Source organism: Platichthys flesus, chromosome 22, assembly GCF_949316205.1.
Source record: "Platichthys flesus chromosome 22, fPlaFle2.1, whole genome shotgun sequence".
Classification (NCBI taxonomy): domain Eukaryota; kingdom Metazoa; phylum Chordata; class Actinopteri; order Pleuronectiformes; family Pleuronectidae; genus Platichthys; species Platichthys flesus.
This window is the reverse complement of record NC_084966.1, coordinates 4,769,720-4,783,966: the sequence shown is the minus strand read 5'-3', so window position 1 is coordinate 4,783,966 and position 14,247 is coordinate 4,769,720. Positions and strand designations below refer to the sequence as shown.

The 14,247-nt window shown below is 41.3% G+C and overlaps 2 protein-coding genes across 3 annotated transcripts in view; one reads left to right on the top strand and one right to left on the bottom strand.

Moving 5' to 3' along the window:
- creb3l1 (cAMP responsive element binding protein 3-like 1) overlaps positions 1-11,751 on the top strand; it is a 25,987-nt gene extending 14,236 nt beyond the window's left edge. Inside the window, exons 4-13 of the mRNA XM_062380870.1 lie at positions 1,878-2,032; positions 2,136-2,217; positions 2,422-2,624; positions 3,433-3,579; positions 3,794-3,852; positions 5,352-5,420; positions 7,727-7,826; positions 8,281-8,428; positions 8,903-9,071; positions 9,158-11,751. Coding sequence (XP_062236854.1) covers positions 1,878-2,032; positions 2,136-2,217; positions 2,422-2,624; positions 3,433-3,579; positions 3,794-3,852; positions 5,352-5,420; positions 7,727-7,826; positions 8,281-8,428; positions 8,903-9,071; positions 9,158-9,194 — 1,169 coding nt within the window. The 3' untranslated portion in view covers positions 9,195-11,751. The remainder of the gene's footprint in view (positions 1-1,877; positions 2,033-2,135; positions 2,218-2,421; positions 2,625-3,432; positions 3,580-3,793; positions 3,853-5,351; positions 5,421-7,726; positions 7,827-8,280; positions 8,429-8,902; positions 9,072-9,157) is intronic.
- Positions 10,968-14,158, bottom strand: harbi1 (harbinger transposase derived 1). Of its 2 annotated transcripts, none has more exons than XM_062380871.1 (7): positions 14,044-14,158; positions 13,328-13,493; positions 13,030-13,232; positions 12,711-12,810; positions 12,409-12,616; positions 12,134-12,309; positions 10,968-12,050 (listed from the first exon to the last, which is right to left on the bottom strand). In XM_062380871.1, the coding sequence occupies exons 2-7, from the start codon at positions 13,490-13,492 to the stop codon at positions 11,850-11,852; spliced, it is 1,053 nt and encodes a 350-aa protein (XP_062236855.1). In that variant the 5' UTR covers position 13,493; positions 14,044-14,158; the 3' UTR covers positions 10,968-11,849. The 2 variants fall into 2 exon arrangements, with proteins under 2 accessions (XP_062236855.1, XP_062236856.1); XM_062380872.1 differs by having other exon boundaries at positions 12,711-12,798.
- Positions 14,159-14,247: the final 89 nt, after the last annotated feature.

The following is a 14,247-nucleotide window of genomic DNA, read 5'->3' as shown; positions in this document are numbered from 1 at the left end:
TTGATAGATGAGGGGACGGTCAAGATTTAGATACAAGTGCAGTATAGGTTAAGTTCTGGCGCTTTCCCAAAATGCAACTCAATGGTTTCATTCTTAAGAGTACACCATGATATCAGCATGACATCATTATGGATGTATACATCCGGCTCAATTGTTTTCTCCATGACCAGTAAAATTGCTTCTTTTTGTGTAAAATTGTTGAAAGGCTCATTTAAACCCACCTAATGAGAAACCTGGCAGAAGGATCAGATTTGAGCTGTGAGAGAAACGGCCACCTAGTCGGTTGACGTTGGATTATATAATGCTGCGGGTTGCTGCATCTGGATTCTGTCTCTCAAAGAGGAATTAAAATAGCTGGACAGAGTGCCGAGTAAAATCTGGAAGCAACCAAATCTGGAGCGTGAACAGAAAAACAGCTGTTCGGTTTTCCTCGGCGCAGTTATCCAGCTAACTCGGTAAACATATTTTGTGAGGCGCCCTTGGGGGGGAGACGTGACCCTCTCTTCCTCCAGGAACCTCCTGCGGGAGCGAGGTCATATCCTGGGATGTTAGAGGCTCCTGGTTGAGTCCTGTGGTGGTTTTCCCATGGGTTACCAAACTGTAGGAGTCAAGACTGCCCTCAACCCACTGGAGGAGGTTTTGGAAAAGGAAACTCAAGTCTATTTATAATATAAGCTCTTAAATACCACCATGTTGTTTGTTCGAGCCAATTATATATATCGTTTTTTTGGACATGGGTGCAGGGGGGGGGGGGGGGGGGGTGCAGACTTTGATGTTATGCATATAAAGATGGTTGACACTTCACTACTTCCTCGCACTATCCAGAAATTAAGACAAAATATCCCTGATATGAATGATGACATCTTGTGCCGAGGACTCCATTTGTAGTTTAAATTCCCCCTTAGTCACTAATATGAGTATAAAAATTGATTTTGACATGGTAATGAGTTATTCCTATGTGTGGGAATCACTGGATTTCAATAATCAAAGATCCTTTATATTTAACTTTTTTACAGTTTTAGTTTTCTGCACAAACCCATGTGTATTTGCTGAAAAATTGTGATGATGCTCCACAACAGAGTTCATTTCAGGAGCTGCAGGCTGGACCGGAGCCTCCTCTTCACCCTGCCCGCTGGGACATGAACCAGGAGTAACCAGCTTTTCTGCAGCCCTGCACTTGGCTCCCTAAAAATACTTTCTCCAGGTCACAGGAGACTAAACCGTGTGATGCTTCTAGAAACATGTCCTCGCTGTGTTTTGGTGAACCTCCTTGAAATGGTGCCCTGCCCTCATTGCAGAGTGGCTCAATTATGCATATTTTCTACATTGTTTAAAGGCTGCGATGTGTTACTTCTCTCAGGAAGGATCCTGGAGAGGAGTTGCTGGGTCAGCCCATCTTTTTATTTCAGGGTAGATGCACACTCGCTGGAGACAAATTATGCACCGCAGTTGCCAGAGCGACGTGGTCCAGCAGTCTGTAATAACCAGCCTTGTCAGGAAGTGCTCAAATGATTTGGGGAAGCTCCTTTGAAAGTGTGATTTATAAGCTCCCTGCTACTTCCCATCGGACGACCTACAGCGAAGCCTCCCCGAGAGAAATAAAGTTGTTTACTGAAGTTGCTGCAAATAACGAAACTTCATGGGTGGAAATAAATTACTCGAGTGTTACAATCAAATGTGTTTTTCAGTTTAAAATCAGTTTTAACATATAGAGTTCCAAGAGCAAGAAAGCTTTAGAGATTTTCACAGCCTTTGTGGAAGAGGACTTAACATTGTTCCAGTGTTGTACGACCAAGAACTTTGGCCAAACTTTAATGCATTTAGTACATGTGTATGTAAATGTACATTGATGGTTTGATGTTCTGTCTTTCCCTTAGAGTTCGAATGGAGCTTCAGTCAGGACCTCTCCGCCATCTTGGTGAAACAGGAGGAACCTGATGTGGGTCAAAGGTTAGATCCTCCACCTCTGGAAGGCCCACCTCTCATATTAAGCCCTGCACCCCCGCACCGAGGATCGGCCTGGAAACACACAGTGAGTAAATCCGCACCACAACAATGAAGCACTGCATGTTGACGATGGCAGAGTTCACCGGCTTCACTGTGTGCGTTTTTGTGTGTGTGTGTTGTGTTTGCAGGAGCACAGTCAAGACGACATCAAGCCAGTGGCTATAAAAGATGAACCCAGAGAGGTCGGCCAGTGTCTCAGTCTGCCCAGTGGTACATGCAGCACAGACACATGCACACACACACACATTTCAAATAGACATGATGAAAACCTATAAATGTTTGAAAGTCAACCCTTTAACAACCGTTCCCCCGTAAAATAATTCAGAGTCAAGTGTCTCAGTTCCCACTCATCCACTGACAACATCCTCAGTTCAAAGCACAGCTCGCTCATTCAAGTCTCCCCCCCGACTGTAGACGATGCTCTCCAGCTCCCCCCCACCCCTCCCAGCAGCAACCACGGGGACAGCGACGGCTCCCTCCCTCCGTCCTCCCCGCTCCTCCCTCTGCCACCGTCTTCCCCTCAACCACAGCAGAGGCCAGGAGGTCGCGCCTCTTCTTCCTCTTCCTCCTCCTCTTCCTCAGCCATCTCCTCCTCACCCCTCCTCACTGCAGCACATGTGAGTAGAAGAGCATAAGAATTCCCTTGGGGGCTATATGAAAGTTATTATTGGGTGTTTAAGCCCCTCAGCAAGTTGATATATTTGTATAGATTTTGTATCCAGACTTTTTTGGAACCTATACACATTGTGTCCTACTGTGGAGGTAGAGAATTGGCCTGTAGGGACTGAATCTACTCTCTGACTTCAGTATACTTGATACTAATTTGTTTTGATGTGTAAACCAGCTAAAATCTTGAGGTTGAATCAATCATTTCACTTGTTGACAACATGTGGTCAATCCAGCAAAATCTGAATAATATTTCTATCAGATTCAGCCTCTTTTCTCCTCCCAAGACAAATGAATCACATTTGTGGTAAGCAACAATATTGTTCGGGACCAAATGTTCAATGTCAGCAAATAACATCAATGTGGTTTAGATGCATCTTAGCAAATGTAAAATAACAGCAAATATTTGACAGGATTTTTCTGTCATGATGCAACAGAATCCTGTTTATACTGAACAATAGAAGCTCCAACATGGAAGTTTTATTTATTGATTATAATTTAAATTTGGCACTGGGATAACGTGAAGTAGGAAAGCCATCAGCTGACTCCATTGAAGCTTCCGGTTTTAGCCAGTGGCCAGAGATATTATGTTTTTGAATTTCATAAAATTTGGTACAAACATTCAACTGGACTCACAAACTGAATTTGGTGGTCAAAGGTCAAAGTTAAAGGTCATGGTAACCTAATATTTCAATAGTTATTTAGGATGAATTATTGACACTGAATATATATTGATGAAGTTTTTGTTGTGTTGTGCAGAAGCTGCAGGGCTCAGGACCCCTCATGCTGACAGAAGAAGAGAAGAGGACCCTGGTGGCTGAGGGTTACCCGGTACCCAACAAACTCCCCCTCACCAAGAGTGAAGAGAAGGCACTGAAGAGAGTCAGACGGAAGATTAAAAATAAGGTAAATCCTCCGATTGACCAAAAACTAGTCGGATGGACGTGGTGGCGTTACTCTGACGTCAGAAAGCTCAGATATGGATCAAATTGTGATTTTTAGAATAGAAATAGTAACGGAAATACTGTGATGATAAATTGGAGCTGCGCTTTCACTGACGCTCCAGTAAATTACTTAAAAAAAAACAAAGATATTAATATTTGTCTGTTTTTCCTCCCAGATCTCAGCTCAGGAGAGTCGGAGGAAGAAGAAAGAGTATGTGGAATGTCTGGAGAAAAAGTAAGGCTTGGAAAAAAATCTTAACTCTTCTTTTTCCATTCCTCCTCTAGGTTTACCTTCGTATCCACTTGTCATTTTGCAACTTGCAATCGTTTTTTTCTCATTATAGTCTCCTCAAATGGTTTTAAAGTAACAAGCTGTGTTATATCAATGAGCACTTCTGAAAGAAGGAATTCTGATTTCAATTTTTTTTGCAGAGTTTACATTTCATCACTCTTCGTCTTGTGATTCATTAAAGAACATCAAAAGTGAACAGAAACTCTTTTCCTCCTCATTCCGTTTCTTTTCCTTTTTGTTATTCCTTGCTGTGGCCCGACTCCAATAACCTGCTGAACACATGGGTCAGATTCAAACCGTCTCTGGAAGGGGGATTGAAAGAGAGATGAAAATGTGGGCCTGTATTTATGTTGCTTTCATTACACAAAGTCAAAAGGTGCGGTCATTCAATACGTTCTGGCCCAGAGAGGCCCCTGCAGGTGGTAACAAAATGTCCTCGTAATCCCTTCAGAGTTAAAAGAAAGATATGTCCTCATCATTTAACTGAATCAAGAGAACGGAGAGATAAGAGGAAGGGAAAGGAAGAAATCCGCCGCTTTGTGTTGATGTTTTCTTTCTTTTCTCGACATGAGGACAGAATTATTGGATGACCCTTTGTAGAGAAAACAGCATGACGACTCGCGGGGAAAGAATGTGTGTGAATGAGCCGCAAACAAACCCAAAGAGGAGATCAGGAGGATTAGAAAGAGAGCAAGAGATTAGCGAGGTGTTGAATTGATAATTGAAATCAGTGGGATTAGCAGAGATGACAGACTGAGGAGGAAAGCTGTAAGCAGAGAATCTCATCTCTTCCTTTTTTATAAATATCGAAATCAGGTCTTTGACGTAAACAGATTTCTTTATTCATCGGAGGAACTTAAAAGTGCTTTAAATCTTCTAAAATACCTGGAAAGATTGATTCCCGGTGGTTTTTAATATGTCCTTAACTCGGCTAATGATTGAGGTGAAGGAATGGAACACACTCACACAAAAACATGACTTCTCTCATTGGTTTTGAAGTACAGAAAGTAAATTACTGGACCTGGTGCCACTGCTGCAAGAAATAGAAGGATCATCAATAGAGTTCATGGTTGTTGTTATAGTTGTTGAGTCATCTAAGTCTGGACCTCTTCATCGAGCCATGCCTCTATCGTGTCTAGAAACAGAATTTGTGTTTATACCTCTCTGGCGTGAAATGAAAGTGACATTTGGACTCAATGTGGTTGTGTGATAACATCTGTGATCCGGATATCAGAATCAAGATGTTGATGGAAATCTTTGCCTGTGTGTGTGTGTGTGTGTGTGTGTGTGTGTGTGTGTGTGTGTGTGTGTGTGTGTGTGTGTGTGTGTGTGTGTGTGTGTGTGTGTGTGTGTGTGTGTGTGTGTGTGTGTGTGTGTGTGTGTGTGTGTGTGTGTGTGTGTGTGTGTGTGTGTGTGTGTGTGTGTGTGTGTGTGTGTGTCAGGGTGGACAGCTACACGTCAGAAAACGGCGACTTGTGGAGAAAAGTAGAAAACCTGGAGACTGCCAACAGGTGAGACACACACACACACACACACACACACACTCAGGTTGACATTAGCATTGTTGTGTCTCTGAACACACTGAAGCAGGAGCAGAAGAAACTGTCCCTTGTTCTGCCTTTAATCTGTCTTCTAAAATATAACTGAGCTGCAGCCTACTGTAGATTATACATACTAGCGTTTATACTCTGTATATATAACAGAATGTGACTAAACAGAAATTGATCTGCTCCATGAGTAAAGCTTCCCCAGCTCCACTGGTTTCCTCTGTTATTATAACAATATGAAACCAGCCTGGAGTGGGTGGGTGGGTGTGGCGGGATGGGATCCATGGTTTTGGGTTGGGGGGGGGGGGAGGGTTGTATGTCCCTGCAAAGTCTGTAGCAGCGTCAGTCTGTCATTAAAGCTGCCAGTTAACTGTAGCTTTCCTCATGGTAAGCAACCCCCTCCCTGCCCACCACACACACACAGACACACACACACATGAATGTCAAACCACCACACAGAGGAACAATGAGTTGGCACAAGGTGGGAAACATGAGTCAGCACACAGCACGCCGTCTCGCACATTAAAGTCCACATTGTGGGGGGGTCTGAGGAGAAAACGTCTGAAATGACTGGACTAAATTTAAAGCACTGGTTCCTAAAAATGGCCCAGTTGCAGTTATTAGTGGTCATTTTGTTCTGCACTGCTCGTCTGATTCATGCAGAACTGGGTTCCTGCTGCTGGTTTATTCGACGTACAAGAATAGTCTTAACTCAAATTACACGCCGCATTTAGATTTGCATTTTAAAAGTGCTCAGCTTCAGCTTTGCACAAGTATTCTTTCGTCTCACAGGTTGAAGAGACCCTCAAACAGAGTAGTAGCAGTCGTACTAGTAGTGGTAGAAGGAGCATTAGGATTAGTAGTAGAAGTGGTAGTAGGAGAAGGAGTAGAATAAGTAGTAGTAGTATAATTAGTAGTAGTAACAGTAGAAGTAGTAGTACTAGTAGTAGAATGAGTAGAGTATAATCTAATAGAAGTTTTACTATTAGAATTAGTAGAAGTCTTAATAGTAGTAGACGAGGAGGAGAAGTTGAATAGTACTATTAGTTGAATTAGTCATAAAAAGTACTAGTAGAATAAGCAGTAGTAGTAGTATTAATAGTATTCTTTGCAGTAATGTCAGGTCCGTGAGTCCACTTCATATACTGGCTCTGTATCAGTTTAGCTGAGCACACACACTTAAAACAAAGGGAAAGTGCACTAAAACCAGAAGAATCTGCCTCAGAGTGTCTGTTTCATGTTGATTTAATGCACACACACTTCCCTTCGCCCGGTCGACCGACACAACCTTTGGAAGTCCTGTGTATTTTAAGCAGAGGCAGTAAATTGCTGCGGTTTCACATCAAAGTCCTGTGTGAGTGATGCTGCTTTGTATCATGACATGTTTAAGTTTATTGCAGCTCTCTAAACACGCCAGTGCACGGGACAGGCGTGTGCATGGAGACAGACACTGCTCCGCTCATTGTTTAATTTGATCACAGAATATGTGATTGGCCACTTTACTGTCTGGTTCCAACTTGTCATGACTCAGAGGGTTCAGGAGAAACTGGTTCTCTGTCTCCGCTCAGTGGTCGGAGTGTGTCCTGACAGCTCATACCATCAGAACCCTGCTCTCCAGATCCCACAGCACTTTATTGTCGTGTTTAAACTCAGTCCAGCAGCTCTACTACACTCTTTACTCTCTTGGGCCGACTGACAAAAACCACAGCATATCACATCGTTAAAGTGGAGAAAATCTCTGGTGGAACATTGGAGAGTTCAGGTGAAATGAATCGCCTGTTTCTCTTCTTGTGGTTTTCCAGCAGTTTTACATGTTGCGAGTCTACTGTACTTAGTGGTGGATGGAGGGTTGACCCATGCACATACTCTGAGGCTTGCAGCATCACTGACTCTTTTAAATCACTCATTAAAATACATGTTTTTTAAAAGCCGTTTATTAATAATGGAACATTCTGAAAAAGGAGGAAATCGGCACATTTAGAAGATCTCATCGAGGAGCAGGAATTTCTGAATGTGCAGATTTTCTAATTTTTTAAAAAGAACATTCTGTGATATTTCATTAATCCAACTCTCATCAAAAAAGATCTTTCTTGAATTGCTTTCTGCTCCTTAATAATTGGGTTATTGAGATAAAAATTGGGTACTTACAGACGTGAGAAGTGCAGAATAGTGCAAACACAGAATGACAGACATTATAGACCAGCTTTATGAAAAGAGCAGATGGTTTGAGATCTAATATTTGTCTATAATCCTTGTCTTCCTCTCCCCAGGTCTCTCCTACAGCAGCTCCAGAAGCTTCAGTCACTGATTTCAGGGAAAGTCCTTCCCCGTTCTAAAATGGCCTCAACTCAAACAGGGACATGTCTCATGGTAAAATTATTGTGTTGTTCTTAAGCTCTCTACAGACACATACATACAAAATACTATATATTGAATTGTTATTATATACATTGTTGGTTTTTCTACCCATAAAAGTTACTGACAAGAGAGAACACTACGCCTTAATGTAACTATCGTAAATGGTTTTCTGTTCAATTTCTTAACATGCGTGTCAAATGGATAATAGTTTGTCTGGAGACCCTAATGAAAGTCCCAGAATCAGACCTCACCCTGTGTTCAGTTGTCCTGCAGAGGGCAGAGCCACCACAAACACCACAATTCAAGTCTCGTGTGACTAATGTCTTTTCAAAAAGGGATGGAAAAATCATCTGGGTCCAGCTCTTCATTATTATTTTAAAAAAATTAACTGAAAGTTTTTTTTGCCATGTTCATAGCTGTAGAATATGAACAGCTTTATTAAGTGTCTCTTCCTCTTTTTGTGCAGATGGTGGCCGTGTGTTTCGTCCTGGTGTTGGGCACCTTCTCCCCCTGTCTCTCCCCCCTCTCCTTCCTCAGTCACACCTCCTCCTCTTCCTCTCACTCCTCTCAATCACCCCCTCTTCCGTCAGCGGACCTCTACACCACTAGTCAGGGTGGGTCAATAAGCATTTTCATTTCACATCATCGTAGTGCACAGTTTTTGATGTTCAGAGTAAGGACAGAGGGTAAAACCCCTTTTTGAAACCAGATGCCATCAGGTTAACCACCTGCTTAATTCTGCCAGGAACCGTCCTGTGAGTGTTGAGGGAAAAAGTCTGCAAGGCCACATTACTCTACAAATGTTTCGGCGGGGGAAAAAATCCTGGCACTCCTGAACTCTAGAATGTGATATTTTATTTGTAAAAGGGAGGGCTTGGGTAAAATAGTTTGTGATAATTTGAATGACTAACAGTTTAAATCCCCAAGAAATTGATTTGCAATCATTTAGAACAGAAAAATTCACATTGAAAAAGTCAACAGACGTAAATAGTTTTTCACGTGTTCACATTTCTACCAAATTCTACAGAGTTAAGTTACTTCAGGCCAAACTACATGAAAATATAAACTGCTGTGTGTTTGTGTTACAGTCCGCTCCCGCAGCCTCCTCTTCTACAATGAAGGGGCCCCATTGGAGGAGAGTTTAGTGACATCAGAAGGGGAGAGGCTACAGTCAGAGGCTCGCTCCCACATCCAGACGAGCCGTTACACCGCTGACGCCCACAGAAACCACACAACTGGGCCCGAGTTAGACCGGAGGTAAGAGACTCACTCCACTTATACTCTGTGCTTTATGTTTTTTATATCAAACTGTATTCACTCATTTTATTTTCATCTCTGCGCAGGGAAACAAAACCAGACGAAGCCTTGAAGTTATTCTGACAGACTGCATGACCCCTCCTCCCATGACCTCTCACCTCTGACCCCGAAACCTCCACATCCCTGGACTCACCCAGGTTCCACATCAACGTCCGTCGCAGGTTACTCTGTCCATCTTCAACCGTCATCCTTTTCGTGAGTGACTCAGACACTGCACTCCTCTCATCCTGAAGTCATGCTTCTCCTCAACAGTCTGCTACACCTGAAGATACTTGATTTTAAAGGGACCTTATCATTGGAATTTCCATTTATACGCATAAAGAGATGGTGAAACGTTTACATACCCCAAATAATCCATATGTATTTATATATTAGAGATGCTTTAAAACACTGTGTTAATTCAAGAGCCTCTGGACAGTTTACAGTAACTTAGATACAATTTGTACCATAACAAACAAAAAATAATTAAGACGACATATAGCTGATTAATCAATTATCCAAATTGTTATTGACCAGTTTTTCAGCTATCATCTAACTTAATAATCACGTCAGCTCTTTTAGTTTGGACGAGTACATTTGAATGCAACTTGAGTCTCTCCCAACATTTTACCAAAGCATACATGCCAGTGTGTTAAAAAACGAACACATCCTGTGCCATTGTTTAAAAGTGCCTTGAAAATGTGCTTTCTCAGCCTTATACTGTATCTAATGGCCACACATGCAATTATAAACCTGGAAACTTAACTTTAGCAACGTTACACATTTTGTTAAAATGTGGTCTTTGGGGCTTGTTCCCTTGTGGTTCCTGTTCCTAGAGTTCAGGATTTTAACATTTAATTTTAAGTGCCTGTGCAAGTATTTGGGGGAATAGTAGCAAAACCTTTATGTTTAACCGGAGCCAGCTTTGTTGAGAAAAGCATAAATGGACAGTTTCGTAATGTGTTTTTAGGTTGTTACAAATTAACATCTGATGTGTTTTATTAACAAAACAAATCTCTGCAGTTAGAACTTGTTTTTCACTTCCACATTCTTACCACAACACTAATACTTTCTGGGCTGGAAACTATGTTTTCATTCCAGCAGAGTATTGAAGGGGTCCGACAGAGGCTGGGGAAACATGACATAAAATTATTTTTATGGAATTAAAAAAATTGTATATGTAATATATTTGCAGCATCAGAAAAAGAGCATATTTATTTTATGCAACAAAAAAAGAAATATTGAACTTGTTTTAGTTTACCCTATTGTATCATTTTTTTTTTAAATAATGTTTACAAAAAAAACACGAAAATACAACTTATAATATATTCTGAGCATCAAAAAAGGGCATATTTATTTTATGCAAAAAAAAAGTAATTGTCTGTTGTGTTCTGGCATTTAGGATGATGTGAAGTTTTATAAGATATGTTGTTTACATGGTGTTTCATGAATTGTAAAACTTTGACATATGTTTGTGTCTTTAACTGTAATACAGTGTTTATGTTTCACTGCTGTCGCATGAAATCCTCTGTTGTGATAAAAAAATGGGTTCTGCTCTCAGTGATTCTATTTTTATCTTTTGAATTAAGCTATTGACCCAAACATCCAAAGAAATTGATAGAAAACCAACTTCAGATATTGACAATCATGTTTAACATTATTCTTGTAATGCTTTAAATGCATCCTGTAACCTCTTAACAGCAGAGGAAACCTCTTAAACATCAATACTAACTGTGCTTGTGCGACAGCAGTGCATGTTGTATTTATTCCTGTTTGTAGAAAGTGTGTATATATTGATGAAGCCAATCAGGGTACTAAAACATTCTAGGAAGTGAAAGACATCTGAGGGAACACCAGGACATTTTAAAAACGCTTTTATTTCTTCACCACTATTCTGACAATGTCATGGTTTTCCATCAAATTAAGATTGTTCCTCATCCAAGTCCGTGGAGGAAATTATTCCAAATTCTGATGAAAAAATCATCGAGAAACAATTTTTTTTTTGTTCGTTTCGTTTTGTGTCCCTCGTGTGTTAACAAGTGTTAACAAAAGCATCACATGACTGCAGCCCGTCACTCCACCATCTCAACCTCTACAGTTTCAATGCACCAGTGTACATAAATAATTGCAACCAAATGTGCAGATGTTGTAAATAAAGGGCCTTGTTTTTGTTTTTTTTGTATTGTGACATAGTCCAGACTTAAACCTGTGGAAAGTGGGAAAAAAAATTACAATCAGTGGAGTTTTAGGGGATTAAAGTGGGGAGGGTTAAAAAATGTAACCAGAAGGGGGAGTTTTTCAACTTGTAAAGAAACCTGGACGACACAGTAGCTCAACACAGTTTGAATCAAACACCAGGAGCTGCATGATTATTCCAACTTCTCTGTGAACATCTGAACAATGTCCAGAGAACATAATCCAGCACTTTCCAGAGGGTTCAGTTGTTTGAAATGTGTTTGGATATAATGTTGTCCTGGTTTGTTGTATAGTGCCTTGCATGTTCCTCCATATATAAATATGTTATCTTAGTGTAGTCAGTAGAGTAGAAACCAGCAAAATATTAAAAAACTGCATCAGCAACACTGTGTCCGTCAACTTTCTTGCTTTAAATGTGAAAAAAAAAAAAAAAAAGACATGAATTCCTCTGATCCTAATGTGACTCAGTCTTGACCCCCTTTGACCTCAACATGAACTTGCAGTGAGACCCCCTCTGGCTTGAGTCCGAGCCCAGGCTGCATTTCAGCTGAAGTGTTTGAGTATGAGCTTTTTTCTTAGCTCCTCTGCCTGGCTGTCCCGGTCCTCAGGCCTCTGTTCCAGGCTCTCTGGTAGCTCGGGAGGGTCTGTCCTTTCCAGAGTCCAGGCATCTAATCCCGACTGCAGGGAGGCGTTGTGGAGGACGCAGCAGGCCAGCAGGATGGATGAACTCCTCGCTGGAGAGTACTACACACAGAAGAGTAGGGATGACTATCCAACACTGATCATGATGCTGGTCCTTGTAGTTTAAATTATTTTTGTTATTTTACCTGTAGGTATCCTTTGGTGCTGTCTAAACATCTGAATCTGGTCTGGATGGCTCTGAAGGTTCTGTCCACTATCTCAAGTGTAGCATTATGCGCCAGATTATATTCAAACTCTCCAGGGGATTCTGGGTTGTTGACTGGGGTCATCAACCACTTCCTCAAAGGGTAACGACAGTCACCTTGGAAACAGAAAACAGGCACTCTTACCTTCCTTTAAACAACAGGCATCTCAAGTGGATCTTTCAGACAGATTGATGTTGGGAGTCTAAAAATCTCACCCAGCAGCCACCAATTCTCAGTGTCCTGCAGCTGTTTGCCGAGAGCAGACCTTTCTAGAACTTCTGCGTCAGTGAGTCCACCCGGCCAGTTGGTCTCTGCGCTTAGCAGCAGTCCTCGGGCATCACAGACAAGCTGGCAGGCTACAGAGTGAAACCCTTTCTTGTTCACATACGTCGAGTCTTCGCTGTTTGGAGCTTTGATGGCGACCTGGAGATGAAGAGCAAAGCAGAGGGAGAAAGACAAATCAGTTGCCTGCTATACAAACTGATAATTTTACAGTTAATATACTTATTTATATAACCTGAACACAGTCCAGCACTCCCCCAACTCCTGGAAATCCTGCCATTTTCTTGAAATCCTGGGAGGACAGCTCTCTGCTGGAGGGATCCCTGTTTGAAATACTGTAAGGGTTATTAAGCCTTTTCTTCTCCACCTTGAAAGCATATTAATAAAAGATTAAGAATGTAAACATGGTATTTTTGAGTGTCAAACTATTTTGTCACACATATATGTTTTTCCCCTCAAATTAAAGAATAATGGGATGTTTACTTGTGAACCCCTGCGATGTTTCCTTTTCCTTGTAGAACTGTAAAGTTTCTGAAGTGTCGTGCTGTCTATACCTGTTGAACACAATGAACTCCGGAGCTTTCTCCACCAAGGCTTTGGTCACGTTGGACACACATCTCGACATTGAAGCCTGGCTGATCCCTATGGTATCTCCCATGGACGTCTGGAATGAGCCAGATGTGTAAAAGCCCAAAGCCGCCAACACCTGGACATCTGGACTGATGGCTCTGGACCGCTGTGTACGTCTAGACACATCCTAAAACACAAAACATAACAAAGCAACATAGTGGTAAACGCATCCGATGTAATATCTGGCATGTGTGCGTTCATTGAGTGTGAAGACACACTCACTTCTCTTAGTAATTCCACCAGATAAAGAATGAAGTCTCTTGGGAAGCTAAAATGTTTGAGGAGGAAGGTGTCGGAGACAGAATCCAGGTCAAAGCGGTCCAGCGTCTTTTGACCTCGACCATGTAGCAGCAGATCACAATCCAAGATGGCTATAGGGATCGCCATGCTGGGGATGATAAACAAAGACATGAATTAAACACATGAAGTCAAAATGTTACTGTTGCATTCTTCTTAGTATATATTTACTTCCTGTTTACACTGTCATCTCCAGAGACAATTGTTGTGCTGCAGATTTAACATACCATAACAACGTTGTGTTGCATATTGGCAACAGAGTTTATTAATTTTACAAACTAGCCCTATAGCCTTTTATAGCATAAGCAATCTGAGAATAAGACTTCCCAGCGAGGATTTTATTCATATATATATAGTTTCCACTACATTTCTAGTGTTTAAACACAAGTATCCATTTAACTGTATACGATAACATTTTAACATAACAGGGGTTTAAACTGTTAAACGCTTTAAAGCTATCTCTCAGGGAGCAGCTAACACAAGCTAGCAAGCTACTTTGGGTTAGAACTGTCTTAATTTGCGCTTTTTCGTCCAAGTGGAAACTAATCTACACCTGTTGAGCCAACTGGTTATAATTAAAAACAGAAAGGGTGATGAATGTGTTATGAATGTTTGTAATTTTAAAGAAAAAGGTCGCTTACTTTATCCAAGTCGTGCAGCATTTGTCAACCAAAACAAGCCAAGGGAACACCCACCTTTCGGTTTAGAGTCGCAGATTCGACACAATAAAAGTGCCACCGTGGTGTTAACGTATAAATTGACGTTTCGTAATAAAAACAATAATAGAAAAATCGCACGTGTATTTGTTTTCCTATTGATGGGATTTCTTTGTGAGCCTTTATGTG